The 23364-nt window shown below is 47.9% G+C and overlaps 1 protein-coding gene across 1 annotated transcript; it reads left to right on the plus strand.

The window, feature by feature from the left end:
* The first annotated feature begins 224 nt into the window (after positions 1-224).
* Positions 225-1351, plus strand: LOC109743634 (F-box/LRR-repeat protein 25-like). The gene is made up of 2 exons (XM_020302727.2): positions 225-1106; positions 1196-1351. The coding sequence occupies exons 1-2, from the start codon at positions 225-227 to the stop codon at positions 1349-1351; spliced, it is 1038 nt and encodes a 345-aa protein (XP_020158316.2).
* Positions 1352-23364: the final 22013 nt, after the last annotated feature.

A 23364-nucleotide genomic window follows, 5' to 3' on the forward strand; every position in this document is an offset into this window, starting at 1 on the left:
CTTCTTCTATGTTTGATGATGATAATCGGAAGGTCTACCTGCTGGTGTGTATGTACACAAAAAGTGGTCAATATCGTATTTGGGCCGGAAACCATGTCGCTATTTGGATAGCGTCTCGGACGTGTATATACGCCCCACAGCACCACCCTCCCACCCCACAAAAAAGATAAGAAGAACCCACGGGACAAGCCCAGGCTGATTCCCGACGCACCAAGGCCACGCAAATGGCGACGGATCGCGCCGACATGATCAGCAACCTCCCCGACGATGTGCAGGGCGCCATAGTCTCCCGTCTCCCCACCAAGGACGGCTACCGCACGCAGGCGCTCTCCCGCCGGTGGCGCCCCATTTGGTGGTTCGCGCCGCTCAACCTCGACGACGGCTTTTGCTTTAAGATGGGCTTTGGTCCCCCGCCGGCCATTCCAAAAAGAAATGATTACTTGTCCAAGAAGACCGTCGCGAGCATCCTCTCGTGCCACCTCGGCCCTTTCCGCCGCATTTCGATCGGCTTCAGCCACCTGCACTCCCGCTGCGACCTCTGCAAGGGGCACAAGATCGTCGACGACACCGTCGCCGGCTGGATCCGCTCCCGGGCAGCCTGCCTCGAGGAGCTCGCGCTCGTCCACAGATACTTCACCGAATGTAATACCCTGCCGCCGTCCCTGTTCCACCGCGCGCTCGTGCTCCGCGTGGCCACGTTTGGCCGCTGCCGTCTGCCAAGCGGCCTGGCGGTAGACTATCCGCTTCTCCGGCAGCTCACTCTGCACAAGGTCACCCTGACGGAGGAGGCTCTGGGCCCTCTGCTCGCCGGCTGCCCTGCGTTGGAGAGCCTTCTCCTCAAGGAGATTATGGGCTCTTCCAGCCTCCGCGTCAGCTCCTCAACTCTACGGAGCATCGGCTTCTGTGCTTCTTGGGAATCCTACTCTCATATTGTCAATGTCAAGGAGCTGGTAATCGAGGACACCCCTTGCCTTGAAAGATTGCTGCCATTCAATACAGACCATGGTCCGGCGGCCATCCGGGTAATCCACGCTCCTAAGCTGGAGGTATTGGGATTCTTGAGTAAAGGCACATCACAACTCCACCTTGGATCGACTATTGTTCAGGTAGCTCCAAAGACTTTCGAACCGTGCATGCATTACTATATGCAAGCTATTATTCTTGCTAAGTGTTTACTTCATATTCTGTTTTTCAGGAACTGGCCGCCGTTGACTTGATAACCACAATGCACACGGTGAAGGTTTTGGCTCTTCATTATGTTGAGCCTTATTTGGATGCCGTTCTTAATGTCCTCACATGCTTCCCCTGCTTGCCAAGATTATATATCATTGTGAGTGCTAATATTGGCTAGATTGCTTAAAATATCAAAATACCACTTTACCTGATTGTTAACAATTGGACTTATATTTTCTTCTCTTTATGTCATCAGTTCGACAAACGGGGGTGTCCACTGAAGAATATCAAAAAAACGAGGAAACATGCCTCACTGACTGTTCCAATTGAATGCCTTGACCTACATCTAAAAAAGATGTCGCTGAAGATCTACTATGGCAGTGGTGCACAAGTTGATTTTGTCAGGTTCTTTGTGTTGAATGCTAAAGGGCTAGAGAGAATGGAATTTGGACTTGTTCAGGCATCAATAGTTGGAAGCCATAGGGACGAATGGATGGCCAACCAAAACAAGCAGCTACAAGTCGAAGATAGAGCTTCTCGCGATGCTCGATTTATATTCAAACAGTTTGCTTGGAGTAGTTGGAAAGATAACAATCATATGCACGATCTCTCAATGGTTGACCCGTTCGAGGCCTCCTTCTTGGACGGATATGATGCCCTTTGAGAAGGTATCCTGTCCCATGTTCGGAGCCCTCTCTACAAGGTGATCTACTTCATGCAAGCTGTAGAACGAAAGTTTATGTAGGCCGCTTAGAAGCATATATGTGGAAGGTCGGTGCCTGAGCTCAACTTTCGAATATGAGTACATTAAAATCGTCTGCATGATGGTGATTTGTAGAGAACATATGGGGTAATTCCCTACACTGTTTGCTACTGTTTTGTTCCACTTGCATAAAATCTGCTAGGCTTAGTCCTTTATTATTTAGTATTTGTTGTTGTTTCTTTGCTCCTGCCCTGCCTTGGAGAGCCTTCAGCTACTTGACATTGCAAGGCAATTCGCAGGGGTGCCTCGCGATTCGTGCAGTAGTCCGCACGAGGGCACGGTAAAAAAGAAAATCCCTCGAAAAGTTTTAAGATTCAACGAGCAAACTTCCGATTTCTATAAAGCTGCCAAGTTTCAACTAGTTTTAGAGATATAATTTCACGCAATTTTTTCCATCGGTCCTAGACACAAAATAATTAATTTTTATCGACGCTTGTACATTTTTTTTAAAACTCATCAAAATATATTCAAAATTGATCTTATTTGATAGCGCTAGTCACGAGAAACACAAATATTAAAACATAACTTAATTTGGAATTTTCATTTAAAAGATATAGAACTTTAAAAATTGAAAGCCAAAAAGAAAAGCGGGCACCAGGACCTGAGTGCCCCCCACACTTGCGTGTTCTAAATCCTCATCCATTGCCAAGACAGTGTTTATCACTGCATTTTCAATAAAGCCATGGCGTTTCGCTAGTCCACGATTAGCATGGCCGAGGGATAAGGCCAAAAGTCATGCCGTTTGCTAGTGTGGTCTAAGAACCGGTTTGTGGCGTTTTCCAAAAGGTTCAGTTGTGGTAAATCTCTCTATATGAGGCGGTAGTTTTGGCTGCAGCATTTGGCCTAAAGGTCGATCTTCTGCCTTGAAATTTTTGGCTTAATATTTACGCACCTGTGTTTTCAGCAAATCAACTAAGAATGGATGTCAGCATTTTTTTGGGAAGAAGGATAGGACCAATGGCCTCAGCTTCAGTTAGTTGATTCTTCTTGCACACAAGCATTAATAGTATATTTTTCTTCAATATTGCAAGCAAAGCTGAGCATTGATGACGTAAGAATCAAAGGAAAAAAAACGAGGCCATCCTCCTTTATTTCCAGTATTCTTGAGCTTAGCATTTTACACGTCGGAAAGTTTTGCAAGAACTAGCCGTTTGATGCAAAGCACCAATGTCAATCACGATGACTCTGCTCGTTACATTCGCCGAGAAGGCACAAAGAACACCTGGTCCACAAAGTGACATTTGCAGGCGCAGGATGACGTCCAAGCTCATCTGTATGAGAATTTAGCATTTTCTGCCTGGGTTAGACATGGTCCATGTGACTGTAGACAAATAAAACATAAACTGATATACAGAGTCGAATACATATAACACTATGAATCCGAGGATGATTGTGCCTCAGAATCAACTCCGTTATCCGGCTTAATGGTCGTTGTTCTCCCAATATTTCATGTAAAACCCAAACTGAAGGCCCTGCCGACATCCTCTTAGTCCACTGTGGGCCATGAGCAACCAAGCAAATGTGAGGGCATGTACAATGGTTGATAAGAAAGTCTTATCTTAATCTTGTCACGTAATCTAGAGATGACAAAAAAGCATGTGGTGTACAATGGCTTCTCTCTTAATCTACTCTAGTAACTAGTTATTCCTAAAAATGTGGTGAGAGATTTGTTGCTATGAGATCATCTCTTAAATAAGAGAAGGCAAAACTTTTTTTCTGGTTTCCTTTTCCTCCACCTCAGCATTTATCCTACGTGGCACTGCTAAGATAAGACCATTGTACATGCCCTGAGAAGCTCCCCTCCTCTGCTCAGTTGCGCCACATGTATCTCTGCACGGGACTTGCCAGGGCAGTAGATGAGCAGCCATGTCCACAAGATACACACTGCACAAGCTTCCGGACAGAGACCTCCTGTGAATAGCACATAAGTGATCACAAGGTCTGCTCAACTATATTTGTAGTCCTACACCGAAGAGAACAACTGCGGTCACAGTACATACTCGAGATACACACCGGCATATATTGTCACTCCTGTTCCGAAGCATCATGGCTTGCGTAGATATCATCATGCATCAAGTCAAGCTGAACCTCCATCAACTTAGGCAAATGCTTCACATGAATCAGGGATGTCAATACCTCTTGGTGGTGAAGTTCCAACTGTAGCAAGGTGCGGCCAGCAAAGAGCTCCCGAATACTTGGTGCCGACTTCAAACAGTAAAAAAAATGCTGATATCCGCCATGATACGCGAGCCTATCCACCATAATCACATATGTACTATCCATATCCGTCAAGTACTCCCAGAACACATACAAGCCCACACCAACCTGAACCACTAGATTCAATAGGTGCCTTAACCCCATGGCTGTTGTCCTCATTGTCAAATGCAATGACGGTATCGTGCCCACCAAGATGCATTAGGAGGAAAGGTGCCTAAACGAAAACGAGTGGATGTGCTTCCGTTATTTTTTTGATATAAAGGGTGGATTTTATTGCCACATAATGTAGCATCAATAGAATACCAACATAATGAACACACATCCGGCCTCTGAATAGTTAGGATGCATACAAGCAACACGAACAGATGCAGGCACACCGGCAAATAGCAAAGTCTTATGACACCAAAGCTATGCATAAGCGAGAGAAAAAAAGATCCAAGCGGATCAGATCCGGGATGGAAAAATAACAACAATGACCATATGTGCACCAACCTTCTCAGCAACGCCTTTAGGAAGGGAGTGATACTCAAGCACCGCTGTCACCGGATTCAACCACCAAGGCAAGAATCAAGGTTTCACCTTGAAGAATTAGTTTGAGCATATCCAAGTAATGCCTTCAACAAGACAACAATGTAAAAACACCGCCATTGCCATGTATTCCCACCATGGGTTGGACCTAGGTTTTTACTCTAAAGCTTGAGACTGGATGCACAAAGCACCACCATCAAAGCACAAATGTGTTGTCACCACCACTTCTCCGCGATCACAACAGCTACATGCGGCGTGCAACCGCCTCCGCTGCACAACCATTCCTTGGAGTCAAGCTGTCACACATAGTATGCATCTCACCGTCGAAGTCAACCATCAAATCTGGAGGGATGAACCCTTCTAAAGACCCCTCAGTGACCATCACCCGTCGTGGAGTCATAGGGGTTCACTGTAACATAGTCTGCAGTCGCCACCACTGAACGACCAGATATGGATTACCACAACCATGTTGTCCCGATCTGAATTAGCGCAACCACATCGAGACGAATGGACGATGCCAGCCGCCAAACAACAAATTAGGACCAAAGGCCGGTGGTCGTGGCGGTAGCGAGGGCAGAGCGTGCCCGTGCCGGGCATGTGACCTGGCCTCTAAACCCAAGGTTTTTAATTTCGGAAATACAATAATTTCAGACTTCACTAAAATATGCGAAATGTCAAAAAATTTGCATATTTTGAAAATTATTTTGGATTTTACGATTTCAAATTTCACTAATTTGAAAGAATTTTAATATAATTTGAATTTATGTTAAAATCACTTCGAATCTACATTGAAATTTTGGGATTAAAAATATTTCAGACCCCACTGAAATATGTGAAATTTCGGCTTGTCTGAACCCATGCGTCCGACACGACAGAAGTCTTCTTGCCCCAGCGAGTGGCAGCAGGACGACTACCAGCCGCAGGTTGTGCCTCTCCCGGACCCCAACCACATGATGGATCAGGGGCTGAACCCATTGGCGGATCTAGGGGTGGGGCTATGAGGGTCATGGCCCCCATACACAAATTACAAATTCTATTTTACTAGTGCAATGTTTGTCTATCATACTAATTTTGGTGTAGTGTAGTATATTTTTTCTAGCCATTGTAATGTTGTTCATTGTGGCCCCCACATTCTCAAATCTTAGATCTGCCACTAGCTGAACCTGTATCCTCTACGTAGATGTTACCCTTGTGCCTGAACAGGAACCCCAAGGCATGAATTTATACATGGATTTAGGAGCTCGAACGTGGAAGCTCACAATCTTGCAAAGCATGCACTGTTCTTAGGGGGTTGGCTGTGATGCATGGTTAGGCTAGTCTAATGATCATCTTTCTGTCCCTATAAACACTGTGACGGTTCAATAAAGCTTTGCAAGATTGCCTAAAAAAGCAGATGGTAGCTTAAGGGAGTCAGTTGCGCACCACAACCTTGGACCAACATACCTAGCGTGGAGCTGAAGTGATTCAGCAAAGTCCGAGCCGTCGCAGTGTGGTCAAATACTCAATTAACATAACTCGTGGCATCCAGCTTGCAGGAGCACAACCGCGTGCGGTCGTCAGGGCGGTATCGTCAACAGGATGCGGCGAAATGCGGGCATGGCAGGCATCGAGGCTAGCTGGTCCACGGCATGGTGGCCGCGGCGTGGTCATGGTGCAACAGGAGAATGTGGCTCATGGCGCGACTCGAACCAGCGCGGCTCCAATTGGTGGCAACAGGCAGTTAGACACGTTTGGAACTCATCGGAGTGTGTAGGGGCCGAGCGCGATGCTACGCGCAGCACGGCGACACCGGCTCAGCGTGTGGTGCACAACAGTGCGCACGTTGTTAGCTAGCTCATGAATCTTTCGTCTTGTCCATGCGCCGCCGGGGAGGCACGCATACCAAGAACATCCACGCATGTGGCGTGCCGTGCTGTGCACCGTCTCTCTAGGTGTAGTCAACAAATTAGTTCAAGGATGCGAGAACGATTGACATTGGTTGGCGACATCAAGTATATGCTTCGTCTCGTGAGGAAAATTCACACTGCAACTTTAAAAATAATCCAAAATTACAGGAATGAAAAAAGGAATTGTAAGGAGATAGGAAATCAGTTTTTGCATTTTTTTTCAGAACTACACCTCCGCGACATCGACGAGAGCTTGCTGGATGGAGGCTCGGTGAAGAGTCGGTGGAGCACACGTGCTGATAACATGTTCAACAGCATTTTCCGACATGTCGGGTCCAAACGTGACGGAAGCTGGAGACCGTATAGAAAGTAGTCGATCACGCCAAGGTACATAAAGTAAATTGACACATAGAGAAATGTTGAGGAAATTTGCTTTATTAACGGTTGAGCCGTACGTACAATTTGAATGCTAGCTCCTCACATTACATAGGCAGAAGGGATTATTAGGGATAAACATCCACGACTGAGGGTAAAGTTGTGGAAGCGTTAGGATTAATGTGTGGGGAGAGTTGGGCCGTCACTCCAGGCGCTACAGTGATAAAAGGCAGGCTCTGAGGAGAGGTTGGGGGCGGGCATGCAAGCGCTGTTGTGCCGGGCGTGCTTGCAAAACTGAAATTGAAGGGCCGACCGACATCCCCTAGTTCTTTGTGAGCCATGAGCAACCAAGCAAATGTGATAAGCTCCCCTCCTCTGCTCAGCTTGGCTGCGTGCATGTGTGCACGAGACTTGCCAGCGCAGTAGTAGATGAGAAGCCTTGTCCATAGGTCTCTCATCTCCTTCAATGTTTCGGTGTCAGTTAAATTGACTTGAGGTAACCCCAACTCCACCAACAGTTTTTTTACCACAGGCAAAATGTCAGCACTGGCACCGCCATCGGAAACACGTTGAATAGTTTTCTGAAGAAAGAATAGCAAGATGGGTTCTGGAGTACCACTGACCGGCAACATCTCAGGGTATGTGACCAGAAGGTAGAGCATGTAGTTGGACAACTTCTGGCAAGCACTCACCAAAATTTTATCTTGATATGAAAGATCCAGAAAGGAACGACTTCTTAAGTGTATCTCTGTGAATATATGGAAGCACACAATAGCATAACCAAAACTTGCGCCGTAGTCTGGTAGTAACTTATCCAACAACGGACAAAGCTTTGGCCAATCCATGGCAGCCATGGTTGGTTCATCTCGATTGTATAGGCAGACCACCCTCGAAAGCACCGAAATTTCGGAAATTTCGTAAATTTCGAAAACCATTTCGAGCAAATTAACGAAATTTTTAATTAAATTTGAACACAAAGTATTGAATAAGTAACGTTTTAGCACTAATTTTTCACCAGAACTCGTCTATCCGAATGGTGCGATCACTACTTCTGTCTTTGTAGATCCAGGTTTGAATCCCAGTGGCATAATTTTTTTGTCAAATTATCGTATAGCAGGAACAGTAAGGTAGTTAAAAAGAATTGTGAGCCCCTGAGATTCGAACCGAGGCCCTAAAGGGTGTAATAACACCAGCCTACCACTCTGCTAAGCATATGAATACAACTATGTTAGATTCCAACTCTCTCTTATACGTTTAATTTTAAAATACCAAAATAATTTAAACGAAACGTAAATGTTTCGAGGACCCTCGAAATGAGCGAAATTTTGAGAAATTTTGGAAATTTCGTCGAAAGTGAAAACTATAGATGCTAGCAAGCCACAGCAGTTTCGAGCCTCCAACCATGCCCATGTCCATGGTGACATCAACAAGATAATTACTGCACAAATTTCCACACAGAGACCTACTGTGAATAGCACATATGTGATCGCAAGGTCTGCTCTACTGTATTTGTGCCTATTGATCACAACACCTACACTGAAGAGTGCAAATGCGACCCCCATAGATACTTGAGATACGCACCGGAATAAAATGCCACTCCTCGTCCAAAGCACCATGGCCTTGGTGTAGATATCATCGTACATCAAGTCAAGCTCAACCTCCAGCAACTTGGGCAAATGGTCCAAATGAATCGGGGATGTCAATACCTCTCGGTGGTGAACTTCCATCTGCTGAAGGGTGCGTCCAGCAAAGAGCTCTCTGATATCTGGTGCCGACTTCAAAGCAAAAGCAAAAATGCGAAGATATCCACCATGATCCGCTGGCCTATTAAGGTAATGATTATTTCTATATCTCCCATGATCCGCGGGCCTATTCAAGTCTTCATTGTTTCGATGTCCACCTTGATCCACAAGCCTATACATGTCCTTCTTTTCTTCATTTTCTATGGCATTGTGGCTAGTGTTCTTTAGGTCGCCATACATGAGAGCCAATGTCCTCTCGCCATATTTGACAATTCCAGCAATAAACACAAATATACCCGCAAGAAGCACACTATGGTCAGGGGCGGAGCCAGGATTTGAGCATGGGGGGGGGGGGGGGGGGGGGGGGGGGCGAAGAATATAATGATATAGTTCATCATATATGAATATATAGTTAAGTCTAACATATATCAACAATACAAAGTTATATTTCTAATTTTATTGTAGAATTGTGAATGCGAGCAGACCAATAAAACAAGTTAAGTATGTAGTCTTCATCTTCATTATTGGAACTTGGAAGATGATAAAATGTTATATCTTTCATTTTTATTAAACCAACATGGTTGTATTGATATATTAAACAAGTTACATAAGTGGAAGATAAAACAAATGTGACGAAGCGATCCTAATGACAAATAAATTGTATTTTCCATGAATCAATTAATATGTTTTCTCTAGTCAACAATTTATAAGCAGTATGATAAAATCCCTAACTACTAGTTTAGTTGTCTATCATGATACCTTGAGATCTGAGATTGGGGACATTTTGCTGGGATCTTCCCATATCAGCCGAACTGACATTCGGGCATTATGTCCAGCAGGTTGCTCTGTGACATCTATCCCTGGTTGGATTTGCACATTCAATCATAGAGTTAGGGTTTGTGGCCATTGGCTTCAAGAAATTACTATCGGTGCTTTCTTCCTCTCCATGACCGATGCAATACAAAGTAAAATATGTAACCTGCAATTAATCCGTGATGAAGCATATTAGTAAGTATTAATAATTGATTAACCGATTTCATGATTTGTTTAATCATACTGACAATACCTTTGCCTCTATGAGTCCGATTCACGGCCGCGCGCCTTGACAATAGTCCGTAGACTCGTAGAATCGTACTGGATTGATGCGTGGCTAGTGGCAGATTTGCTAATTACCAAGCGGGGACGGCGCGACGCCCGGCAGCCGGTGACAATGCTCAAGTGCTCAACGAAGCCCTAGCGCGTCATGGCACAGCGGCGGCACAAAAACCACAGAGCCCAGGAAGTCACCTCGACGGCTCGATCGGCCTCAATGCGTGAGTAGGTGCGTTGATTCTTGATTGATTAGTACGTGACGTCTAGGTCTAGAAGATGATGGATCCGCGTACGTGCAGCCTAGGCCCTTTTTTTGAGACAATCAACGAAACTTTTATTAAACCGGCACCACATTTACAGGGACGAACTGAAGTTCACCAGGGTTGCCTAACCAGACATGGTGGCCGACCCCCAGTTTCAAAGTATGCTTCGCTAGATTGTGAGCCTCGAAATTCAAGCTCCTAAATTCATGCACAATATTGCATGACTGAAAACTACGAGTGTAATCTATGATCTCATGTATAATAGCACCATAGCTAGGACTACTCTTCTAACTGATGTCATTTACAATACCTTTGCAATCAGTTGCCACATGAATCGCCTATAGGTGGAGATCTTGTGCGAGTGCCATTGATTCCCGGACTGCCAACGCTTCTAGGGTAGATGGGTCAGAGATACTCTTGAACACAATTGCTGATGCTCCCAGATAAGCTCCTTCCCGGTTTCTACAGACTGCAGCAACCGTCCCAAAGCTCGATCTCCGCCTAGTAGCCGCATCAACACTCACTTTCATCATGCCATGAGGGGGTTGGATCCACTGTGTCGGTCGCACGGGTGCCGAGTTCACTGCACCACTTTCCGGTTTCTTCACTATCTCAATATCATTCAGAAATGAGTTGACAAAGCAGTGGGTCGAGAAAGGGCTCTGAAATATGTCCTCATAGACGGCCTTTCTTCTTGTTGCCCAAATAGCCCATAGTGTTACTGTCATACGGACAGATAGATCGCTTGTCAAGGCCTTCCTCATAGCGAATAGCCAGTCCTGTACATTATCGCTCTCAAAACGACTCATCTGGTCCAGAATCGCCTCATCTGCCAACGCCCAAACACTGCGTGCCATCGAGCAGTTCAACAACGCATGTCTCCACGAATCCCTCGCCCCACATAACGCACATGCCGGCGATGTTGCCATGTTCCTATGCTGCAATACATCTGCTGTTGGAATGAAGCTTCGAGCAAGCCGCCACAAGAACAGCTTGATTTTTGAAGGTACATCTGTCTTCCAGAGATCCTTCCATTCACTGTCAGCGTTTTCTGCAACCGAGGTACCGTCCTGTTCCTCAATCCAGTTCTCCCTCGTGGTCTTCGTGTAGATGATAAGCCTGTATTCAGATTTCACAGCGAAAGAACCACTCCTCTCTCCGCTCCAGACCCAAAAGTCATTTATATTCCGTGTACACAATGGGATTGATAGGATTGCTTCAGCGTCAATTGGCAAGAAGACAGTCCGGACGAGCTGTTCGTTCCAGCTTGCTGTAGCCACACTTATCAATTCTGAGACCAATTGTGGTGGGTTGGGGATTAGACCAAATCTATCATACCAGGATGCGGTAACCAATTTTGTGTCCAAATTTCAGTTGATTGCCCGTTGCCAATCCTCCGTATTAGACCTTGCCTGAGCATGTCTCGTCCATCAAGGACTGCTCGCCAGATTTGCGAGGGTCTGCTGCCCAGCTCCGCCTCCATCAGAGAGGTTTGAGGGAAGTAAGCTGCCTTCAAAATTCATGCACTGAGGGATGAGGGATCACAAAGTACTCTCCATGCCTGTCTTGCTAATAAAGCAAGGTTGAAAACTTCCATGTCCCGAAAGCCAAGACCTCCAAGATGCCTAGGCCCTTTCTTGCCGTGTACAAATTCATTTTGGGCTTCATTAGCTTAGCCCATTCCTTGCTAATGGCCGGAGTAATTAAGCCTAATACTACTAGTAGTCCCCGCTGCAACTTGTTAGGGGGGGGCCGATCCATACGGGGGGTCTGGCCCCGCTCGCCCCCAGTGCCTCCGCCTCTGACTATGGTGTCGGCGACCTGTGGTGGACTGCCAGAACACATACAAAGCCACACCAATCTGAACCACCAGATTCAACAGATGCCTTTACCACAAGTTGTTATCCTCAATGGCGAATGCAGTGACTGTGTCCTGCCCACCAAGATGCATGAGGAAAGGTTCCCAGAGGAAAGCAAGTGGATGTGCTTCCGTTAATGTATCATTTCCACATATGTCATCCTTGTGCCTTGATAGGAACCCCAGGGCATAAATTGCTACCAAATCTGCCCGTAGATATGCAACCCACATAGAAAACCTAAGGACTGTATTGGTGCTATGTCGCCGAAGAGGAACACTTGTAGTGTAAAACTGAGGAGAACCAGCAACTGGATTTCCCATTCATTAAGTACTTGGACCAAGCTCTCCATGGCAGCTTCTTGGACTAATTCTGTAGCTTCAAAGCCCTGTCGATATCAACAATGCATATAACTCAGTGAAGTTTTCACAATAAGAATGAAAAGAAACTCATGTTCACATGTTTAAATGTTTATCATCTTTTTTCGGAAAAGTGAAAGACCATGGTCTCTGCATCGACCGATGCATGCAACCAAGTGGAATGTTCGTCGTACAGGTCCCAGTTCTTTTCAGCAAGATATTATCCATGCATATTCAATCCAAAGAAACAAAATATGCAAGGCAAATATGCCCCCTCTACATTTCAAAGTATGTAAGTCCAAACTCAGCAAGTAAATTAAATAGAAAATGATCAGAATTTTTGACAAAGATAGACTAAAATCACCATTTTGTGATTGACACCTATGGTGAAAACAATTTTGGCAGCTGAGTTTATTGGAGTACATTGTTGGCACACTGACCACTATTGTTTGGAAATAAAAGATAAAATCAGCCAGCAATTACCTTGAAACTAGCGTACAAATCTGTTAGAAGTATAAACGTGTTAGTTAGTGATTAGGAGAGATAGAGATAGATTTGGTCTAAACAAAAAATGACTTGACTTGTACTCCAATCCTCTTCCCACGTTGTACTCCTATATATACCCCATACGAGGGTCAGATGAAACAACAACATACAACCCAAATATTACCATCCTATAATATCCACATGGTATTAGAGTGGTTAGTCTCACAACGCCGATCCTAGGCCTCCCAACCACTTGCGCAGCATGCCGCCTCCGGGGAGATTAATCTCGTCTCCCAGGGGGGCGGCACCCGATTTGATCAAAGATTAGATCAGTTCTCCAGATTAGATTAGTTCAGTTTCTCCAAATTCTGAATTTCCACTAGATCAAATTCTGCTACATTAGTTTCCCTTTAGCCACAAATAAATTCCTCTCCTTGACCCTCGATGAGAACAATCCAGCACGACGCTCGTGTAGCAGCAGAGCACGCGCGGCAGATCGCGCGATCTAGAAGAGCAGCCGTCGGGCGGCCCCTACGGTGCAGTGCGCAGGAACGGAACTTCATTACCCGACGCATCCATCTTCAGCGACCTCAAGCTCTAGTCAGCACGCCGGGGACATGTATGGCCAATAGGCAGCACAAGCGCGATCATGTGGCTGGCGATGGGCAGGCGGCCCACGCAGTCACGCACTCAATCGCATCGGCAACTCAGACATGGAGCAGATCGGTTCCCTTGAGTTGATCCAGATGCGATGGCTGCCAGCTACGTCGACCCGATGGCTTCGATCACGCACACAACTTCGATCCGATCTGCTGCTTCATCAACCGTCGCGGCCGTCGCGGCCAGCCCGTCTACACCGGACCGACGTGCAGTACATCGACTGACCCGACGCATCAGCGCCTCGATCACGGGAGGGTCTCGCACGCGGCATCTACACCTAGCCGCACGTCGACATCTTCACCAAGCTGGCTCGCAGCGCGGGACACAGGAGGGCCCGTAGGTCTTCGACTTCGAGACACGCCCACAGATGCGATCTCCACCAAGCCGAGTCCATCCACCGCCTGCATGCTGGCACACCGTCCACCATCAAGCCACCGATCGGCATCTTCACCGACCGATCTGCACTGACCCCTCGCCACGACATGAAGCTGTATGACTACATCGTCTAAAATATTAATCGTCGAGTACATCAACCAGAAGCGACATCAACATGCATCATCTACACGCCAGATCGGCATCTTCATCGAGCGATCTCCGATGCGACACGACATCGACACTTGGTCGCCGCGAGGGACGCCTTCAAGCGACACATTATCGTCGACACGCCGCTGCGACATCATCACCGACATTTCATCCCCAAGGTCTTCATCAACGTGGTCTTCACCAACATCTTCGTCAACACACCGCCCCTGCCTCGTTCACAAGATAGACACCTAGCGTCCTTTGACAGACTTTTCTGCAAGACGCGTCCTCGACGACGGCATTGACCACGTCACGACGACGACATCGACCGCGTCATCCACGACGGCACAACTGCATCGACACGGCGTTACTATAGTGACAACTTCTACACGGCCATACGGTTCTGGCAAAATCGATTTGTGCTCGATAGGTTTCCTCCGGTCTTGGCAAAACTGGTGACTCATCGCCGACAACACCCTCTGACATTCGCAAGGTGCATCGTCCACGTCTGCAGCTCTTTCATAGCGCATTTTGTTTGCGCCTCCGGTTGTGTGCTGCTTCATCATCTACGATGACTACACCATCGACCACGACTACATCGACCATGCCTACATCATGATTGGCTACATCAACATCAACATATAGGGCTAGGTCTACAGTTACTCACCGGCAACAACTCCAGTCAACAGCGTCCGCGTCGTCTCTAGCGACCACGCCACTCCCGCTGTGACTGCATGAGGGAATAGAGGAGAGACAAGGAAGGCACTAGAAGGGGGCGCAGTCACCGCCCTAGGTGCCGACTATCAGAGACGCAGTTGATGATGGCGCAGTGGAGAAGACGACAGAAGCACAAGACTTTAAATTCAGTCGCAATCTTCCGTTTCACTCCCGCTACGACTGAGGGGGAATGTTAGAAGTATAAACGTGTTAGTTAGGGATTAGCAGAGATAGAGATAGATTTGGTTTAAACCAACAATGACTTGACTTGTACTCCAATCCTCTTCCCATGTTGCACTCCTATATATACCCCATATAAGAGTCATATCAAACAACAACATACAACACAAATATTACCATCCTATAATTTCCGCAGAATCAAACGAGTATGTATACTTATAAGATGGAAGGGTATTAGAGGATACACATATATTCCCTCCGTCAACAATAGAAGACGTTTTTGCAAGCTAAAACAACTTGCAAAAACATGTTATATTATAGGATGGATGGAGTATTATTGAATGGATAAAAGTGAACGACTGCTCAGCCAATACATGGTTAGGGAGGAGCTTCCACCATGTTCAATGACTATCCTACCCATGTAAATTAAATTCTAAACTCCTTTTTTATTTTGACGGATGGTGTTCGTCTGTTATATTTTCGCTACTTGTAAAATATATTGTTTTTCTTTTCTTTCAAGGGGTTGTTTGGAGTGAGTGCTAAATTAGTGTGGCCACAATAATTTTTCAACTATTCCAAGCGGGTCCTAAATGTTAGTTTTCCTAAAGTAGCAGCAGATGGGTGCTTCCATATACAGCATAAGCATACACACCTGGTGCTCTATGTTTATGAGAAACAACATGGGAAAATTCAATGTCTCAGAAATACTTCACATGCATAAGAAAAAGCGGAGAGAAGATCGATCATTGCCTGCATGTTATCTTGGATCACTTATTCACGAGCTTGATTCAACTGATAATTAAGGCGCCTCTGATCATACTAGTTCTTCTTGGAAGCATCACGGAAAGAAGTTGCAGACACTACTTAATTATCTTATCTACCATGAGCAGAGAAGCGAGGCTTGCTAGGAGTCCATGTATGGAAGTAACTGAACTAAATAGACTATAACATTGAAGCATACCTTAATTAGAACGGAATAGCTGTCCACTTCGATTGCTTCCAGCCAAACGGTGTGTATGGGTTTTTGTCTAAGTTTGACGAAGGCCAAATTGCTTCTGCTTATGCTTGGAAATAGCCTTACCTCTCTATTGCAATCTTCTCGTTTGAGCTGATAGAAGAAGAAGATCTTGAACCCTCGAGGTACTGTAATTCTGTTTGTATGTTCCTTTTTTTTCGATAAAGGACTTTTCATTGAATAGATATATCAAGGTGATACAATCGCATCGAAAGAAAGCCCGGCCTCTGCATAGCTAGATGCACACAGCCAAAAAGTCGAGAGTGCCCTAAGAATAATAAAAATAATTCGGTACAAAGCAAAGCAAATAAATCATGTCGAGGCTAAGGTGCGGTAGATCCTATCCGTAGATCACACCGCCATCCATGGGGTAGAAAACCTCCCTGGCCGAACGCTCCAGCCGTGTAGACGCCATCATAAAAAGGTCCCTGTCCTCCGGCCTCTGTAGGATAGACCAAGTACGGAGCCATCGTGTACAAACATGAATAACCTGCATAGGAGATGAGACACATTTGTTACTGAAGATCACATCATTCCTGGTAAGCCACAGTGCCCAGCATAAGGCCGCCGCTCCCACGAGAATATGTGCAGAAAATTGATCAAGATTAAACGTCCCCCTAAGACAAGAGTTTCGCCTTCCAACTGGCTAGACGTTTCTCAAGTCTCTCTTCCACGTACTTCCACTCAGCGATAGTTAAACGCCGATAGTGTATAGAAATACCCAGATATCGAATCGGAAATTGCCCGAGTGTAACACCCCGAGAATCATGCTACAGTAACTCTCTGTGATTAAGCTAATCATGTTGCTAAACAGGGCTTGATCACATTTGAAACACATTTCTTTTCAAACTCCTAATTCAAACTTCAATTAAATTTAAAGTGGAAAATAAAAGTTTTCAAAAATTTAAACAAAAATGTTCGTGCCATGCCAGAAATTGCACTGATAATTATTGTGGAGAAAACACATTTTTATAAAATGCCTAAATGCTTTTAAATGAAATAAAACAGAAAAGAAAATAAACAAATAAAAAGAAAATGCAAAAGAACACAGAACAAAGAAAAAAAGAAAAAAAGGAAAAGGAGAAGGCCCCCCAACTGGACCCCTGGCCCAACTGGGCCGACCCCCGGCCCAGCCGGCCTAGCCCACCTCTCCCACTCGCCCTCCCCTTCCCTGTTCCCCGGACCGGGGTCGGAACAGGGGCCGGTACCCGCCGCACCCCCTCGCCTCCTCGGGCCCCTCTCCCACTCGCCCCCGCTCACCTCTCGGCCTCTGCGCCTCTCTCTTCCCCCCGAGATCCACGCCGCTCCTTCCTTCCCCACGCCCGACGCGGTCGCCGCCGTTCACCGTCGTTCCCGCGGCCACCGTGCCCCAATCGCCACTTCGCCGTGTCGTACGCCGCCGCCCTCGACTACACCACCTCCGTCTCTCCGTTGAAGCTTCGAGCCACTACAACGACCTCCCCGAGCTCGTCTTCCCCGCACGGCCGCCGTCGATCGCCGACCCGTTTCGCCTCCGACGAGCCTCCCCGAGCACGCTGCCGTCCCCCTACAGCCTCGCCGTGAGCTTCTCCCCCTCCTCCCCTGTCCTTTCGCTCTCGCGCACCCCCTCACTGCTTTCCCCACGCGCGCCCGAACGCAGTGCCGCGGAGCTCGTCGCCGGCGGGTCTCCGGTGACCAATTGGTCATGGGCGTAGGCCCGTTAGCTTGACCGCATCGTGCAACACCCCGCCTAGCTAGTTAGTTTGGCCGCTCGCGCGCTCTAACGCCGCACCCGCTCCAGCCCGAACTCCGGCGCCGCTTTTGCTCGTCGCCGGCGCCGTTTCCGGCAGCTCCAGCTCCGGCCGGTCTCACCACGCGACGCGGCGGGCTCTCCCCGTTCGAACGCACCCACCCGCGCCCGTGTAGGCCCCCTGTAGACGAATCCCGACGGGGCCGAGCGCCCTCCGCCGCGTTTTCGTGCTCGCCGGCGTTCAACCGCCGGCCTGCTGAGCTGGCACACCTGGGGCCACCCCTGGGTCACTGCCAGCGGGCCCCGTTGACTGGGTCAACCCAGTCAACGTGCTGACTGGGCAGGCCCAGCCACTGACATGCGGGCCCCGCCGCATAATTAACAAAAAAAATGTTTTTATAAATAAAACTAATTAATTAACCTGATCAGTCACTGACAGGTGGGCCCAGTAGTTTTACTAACTAAATTTAGATTAGTTTGAACTCTGTTTAACCCACTGTCTATGATAGGTGGGTCCCCCGTGTCAGTTTTGACCAGTCAACCGGACTGTTGACCGCTGACGTCACTCATACGTCATGCTGACGTCATACCCCTTTTCTGTTAATTAAATAATTCCAGAAATTCAAATAAACTTTGAAAATTCATATCTTTTAAACCGTAACTCGGATGAAAATGTTTTCTATATGAAAGTTGCTCAGAACGACGAGACGAATCCGAATACGCAGTCCGTTCGTCCACCACACCTCCCTAACCTATCGAACTAGCAACTTTCCCCCTCCGGTCCGTCTGTCCGAAAACGCGAAACATCGGGAATACCTCCCGGATGTTCCCCCCCTTCGCCGGTACCACCTACTGTCGCGTTAGGACACACCTAGCACCGCTCATTGTCATGTCACGCATCGTCATGCTTATGTTTGTATTGTATTTACTGTTTCTTCCCCCTCTTCTCTCCGGTAGACTACGAGACCGACACTGCTGCTGCCCAGTTCGACTACGGAGTCGACGACCCCTCCTACTTGCAAGAGCAACCAGGCAAGCCCCCCCCCTTGATCACCAGATATCGCCTATTCTTCTCTATACTGCTTGCATTAGAGTAGTGTAGCATGTTACTGCTTTCCGATATCCTATCCTGATGCATAGCCTATCCTTGCTACTACTGTTGTTACCTTTACCTGCAATCCTACATGCTTAGTATAGGATGCTAGTTTTCCATCAGTGGCCCTACATTCTTGTCCGTCTGCTGTGCTATACTATCGGGCCGTGATCACCTGGGCGGTGATCACGGGTATATACTTATCTACTATATACATGACACATGTGATGACTAAAGTCGGGTCGGCTCGTAGGAGTACCCGCGAGTGGATCTTTGTGGCGGAGCGATAGGACAGGTTGAGACCGCCTAGGTGAGAGGTGGGCCTGGCCCTGGTCGGCATTCGTGGTTACTTAACACGCTTAACGAGATCTTGGTATTTGATCTGAGTCTGGCCATTTGGTCTATACGCACTAACCATCTACGTGGGAGTAGTTATGGGTATCCCGTCGTCGTGGTATCAGCCGAAGCTCTTTTGACGTCAGCAACTGAGTGGCGCGCGCCGCATTGGACCGTAAGCTCGCGCTTGTATTAAGGGGGCTAGGCCTGCTTCCGGCCGCGTACGCAATGTGCAGGTGTGCATAGGGCGATGGGCCCAGACCCCTGCGCGCATAGGTTTAGACCGGCGTGCTGACCTCTCTGTTGAGCCTAGGTGGGGCTGCGACGTGTTGATCTTACGAGGCCGGGCATGACCCAGAAAAGTGTGTCCGGCCAAATGGGATCGAGCGTGTTGGGTTATGTGGTGCACCCCTGCAGGGAAGTTTATCTATTCGAATAGCCGTGTCCCTCGGTAAAAGGACGACCCAGAGTTGTACCTTGACCTTATGACAACTAGAACTGGATACTGAATAAAATACACCCTTCCAAGTACCAGATACAACCCGGTGATCGCTCTCTAACAGGGCGACGAGGAGGGGATCGCCGGGTAGGGATTATGCTATGCGATGCTACTTGGAGGACTTCAATCTACTCTCTTCTACCTGCTGCAAGATGGAGATGACCAGAAGCGTAGTCTTCGACAGGACTAGCTATCCCCCTTTTATTCGGGCATTCTGCAGTTCAGTCCACTGATATGCCCCTTTACACATATACCCATGCATATGTAGTGTAGCTCCTTGCTTGCGAGTACTTTGGATGAGTACTCACGGTTGCTTCTCTCCCTCTTTTCCCCCTTTCCTTCCTATCTGGTTGTCACAACCAGATGTTGGAGTCCAGGAGCCAGACGCCACCGTCGACGACGACACCTACGACACCGGAGGTGCCTACTACTACGTGCAGGCCGCTGACGACGACCAGGAGTAGTTAGGAGGATCCCAGGCAGGAGGTCTGCTCCTCGTTTGATCTGTATCCCAGTTTGTGCTAGCCTTCTTAAGGCAAACTTGTTTAACTTATGTCTGTACTCAGATATTGTTGCTTCCGCTGACTCGTCTGTGATCGAGCACTTGTATTCGAGCCCTCGAGGCCCCTGGCTTGTATTATGATGCTTGTATGACTTATTTATGTTGTAGAGTTGTGTTGTGATATCTTCCCGTGAGTCCCTGACCTTGATCGTACACATTTGCGTGCATGATTAGTGTACGGTCAAATCGGGGGAGTCACAAGTTGGTATCAGAGCCGACTGCCTGTAGGAATCCCCCTTTCCACACTCCTTGGCCGAAGTCGAGTCTAGACATTACGAAAACATTTATTAACATGGCTGTGTGTCTTACGGGCCCACGTCGCCATTGGGTGGTACTAGGATCTTTTACTCCTCGACCTTTACTCTGGGACTCTGAACTCTCTTCTACTCAGGTTAAACGAATTTACTAACTCTAACACTAGGATCCCGTGACCACATTCACCCCAAAGTTGGATAAACCATAGTTGTTTCTTAGAATAGTATTTTGAACAATTCACACACTGTCATTTGACTCCTTTGAAACGTCTTTGCTTTCATATGGAACCCACGAGGCAGGTCGTTCGCCACACGACGGCCATTGGTGCCTCGGGATCACCTGCGGTGCTAGCTGAGATGATGACCTATCTGGGTTATCGCTGGCACCCTGAGTACACCGTCTACGAGGAGTACCAGGACTTTAACCAGGAGCAGTACCGTGCCATCGTCCACCTCTACTCTCGGGAGTACGACTCCACTACTGTGCTGCACACTGCACATGGTGTTGGTGTGACCATCGATATGGCTGTCCACGATGCTGCCTATGCTGCTCTGACACGTCTTCGTGGAGAGTATCGGGAGTTGGACACCTCCCCTTTCAGGCACATTGCTATCGCATCTGATGTTGGTGCGGGGGGATACTATACTGCTGCCTACTCCACTGTCACCCGAGAGCCCTTCTACCATCAGAACCTGGTTCTGCATGCTGATGGGCTGGATCGAGCTAACCGAGCTCTTCGCCACGAGATGTACACCACCCGTCAGCACCTTTACCGTGCTCTGACGCTGCTGCACCCCTTTGTTCGATCTGGACAGGTACCGCGTACTGCGATCTACCCAGCCAGGACCGTGATGCCCCACGGTGTTGGTTGGCCAGAGGTGGGAGGCTACTCCCCTGCACTTGGTCCTCTTCTGCCACCTGAGCGTCGGGCTCTACACCTGAGTATCCGCGGCCCCCAGTCTGCTGACGTGGAGGGCTATCCGTTGCCTCACTACCAGCTGTCGGGCTACGATTACCTCCACAGTACCTCTTGGGACTGATGTAGGCTTGCTTGTAGTGTTAGATGCATTCGCCGCGAGCCTGTGTGCCGCCTATGTTGTTTTAGTCTATGTACTGAACTCTGTGCACTGAACTCTATGCATGACCCCTTTGTAAGTTATGCCGACTACCATGTAGTAGCTATCGTGCTCCTTTCTTCATGCATGTTTCATCATGAATGATTCTTGTCCTTGCAAATTTCTCAATGCTGAACTACCCCTGTTATATATTAGCAGGATGGTTAGACCAGGTGGTCGTGGTCGTGGTGGCGATGCCCCACCACCACCTGAGTACATGGCTGGTATGATCCAACAGTTCGAACTGAACCGCCAATTCATGGAAAATATGATGGCTCAGTTTCCTCGCCCCAATATGAACCAGCAGCCAGCCCAAGTGACTCTTCAAGATTTCATACGCCTCAACCCAACTATCTACCGCAGCTCAACTCAGCCTCTGGATGCTGATGACTGGCTCCGTGACATCACCTATGAGATGGAGTCTGCTGATGTAGCCCTTGCCAGCTATGTCACCTTTGCTTCCTTCTTCTTGATGGGACCCGCAACTCAATGGTGGGACAGCCACAGGCGTACTCTGCCAGCTGGAACAGTCATCACGTGGCCAGACTTCCAAGCAGCTTTCCGTGCCCGCTTCATCCCTCAGGGAGTCATGGACCGGAAGAAGCGTGAGTTCCGCAACCTCACCCAAGGCAACAAAACTGTCGAAGCTTATCAGCGGGAGTTTCTGGACTTGTCCTGCTATGCTGAAGAAGACATTGCAACTGATGCACGCAGACAGGAGAAGTTCCATGATGGCCTTCAAGCTGACATCAAGCTCGCACTTCTAGTGCATGACTTTGCTGATTTCGCCACCTTGGTGAACAAGGCCATCAATGTCGAAACTGGTCTGCAGGAATACCAGAGCTCTCACAGGCGCAACCGTGACACGGGCTCATCTTCGGGCTCGCCCGCACAGAAGCGTAAGATATGGATCCCGAACAGCATGTACCGTCCAAATGCATCTGCCCCAAGGCAGACCTATGCTGCACCTCGTCTGCCTCCACCACCATCTAGGCAGTCAAGACTTCCAGCTCCACCGTCTCAAGCCCCTGTTCCCACTCCCAATAATGGTCTGTGCTACAAGTGTGGACAACCAGGTCACCGTGCCAGGGACTGCCATCAGAATCAGAATCAACTTGCCCTCCCAGCAACTAGCCGTGGTAACAATCAGCCCCGCAACAACAATGCTAAGTCTTATGGTCGTGCTCATGCCAACCACGTTGATCTCAACGAAGCTCAAGACCAGCCTGCTACTGTGATGGGTACACTCCTCGTAAATTCAGTACCAGCATCCGTTTTATTCGATACAGGTGCATCACATTCATTCATGTCAGAAGATTTTGCATACAAGCACGACGTTAAATGTGAGGAGATGAACACCTCTGTATTGGTCAAAACCCCCGTGGGACAGTGTCAAACCTCCTTGGTTGGCATCGATGTCCCCGTGGAAATCGAAGGGCTGGAATTCTATGCCTCTCCCATTATCCTGAAGTCGTCTAACATTGACCTCATTTTGGGTATGGATTGGTTGAAAGCGCATACTTCTTCTATAGTTTGCGCCACTAAAACCGTCCATCTGCTACACCCTTCAGATGAAATAGTTGCTTACCAAGCTAATCTGGTGCAAAATGCCGAGGCAAGGCTCTATGCATTGAATGCATTGAACGCTGCACCACTCGAGGGCATTGAAAACATTCCCATCGTGCGTGAATTCCTCGACGTCTTCCCTGAAGAACTTCCGGGGATTCCCCCTGCTAGAGCTGTCGAATTCATCATCGACTTGAAACCAGGCACCACTCCTATAGCCAAGCGACCCTACAAAATGCCGCCGCATGAACTCCTTGAGCTTAAGGAGGAAATCGACAAATCTCTTCGCAAAGGATTCATTCGCCCAAGTTGCTCTCCTTGGGGAGCACCTTCTCTCTTTGTCAAGAAGAAGGATGGGACTAACCGATTGGTTCA

This window comes from Aegilops tauschii, chromosome 5, assembly GCF_002575655.3.
Source record: "Aegilops tauschii subsp. strangulata cultivar AL8/78 chromosome 5, Aet v6.0, whole genome shotgun sequence".
Classification (NCBI taxonomy): domain Eukaryota; kingdom Viridiplantae; phylum Streptophyta; class Magnoliopsida; order Poales; family Poaceae; genus Aegilops; species Aegilops tauschii.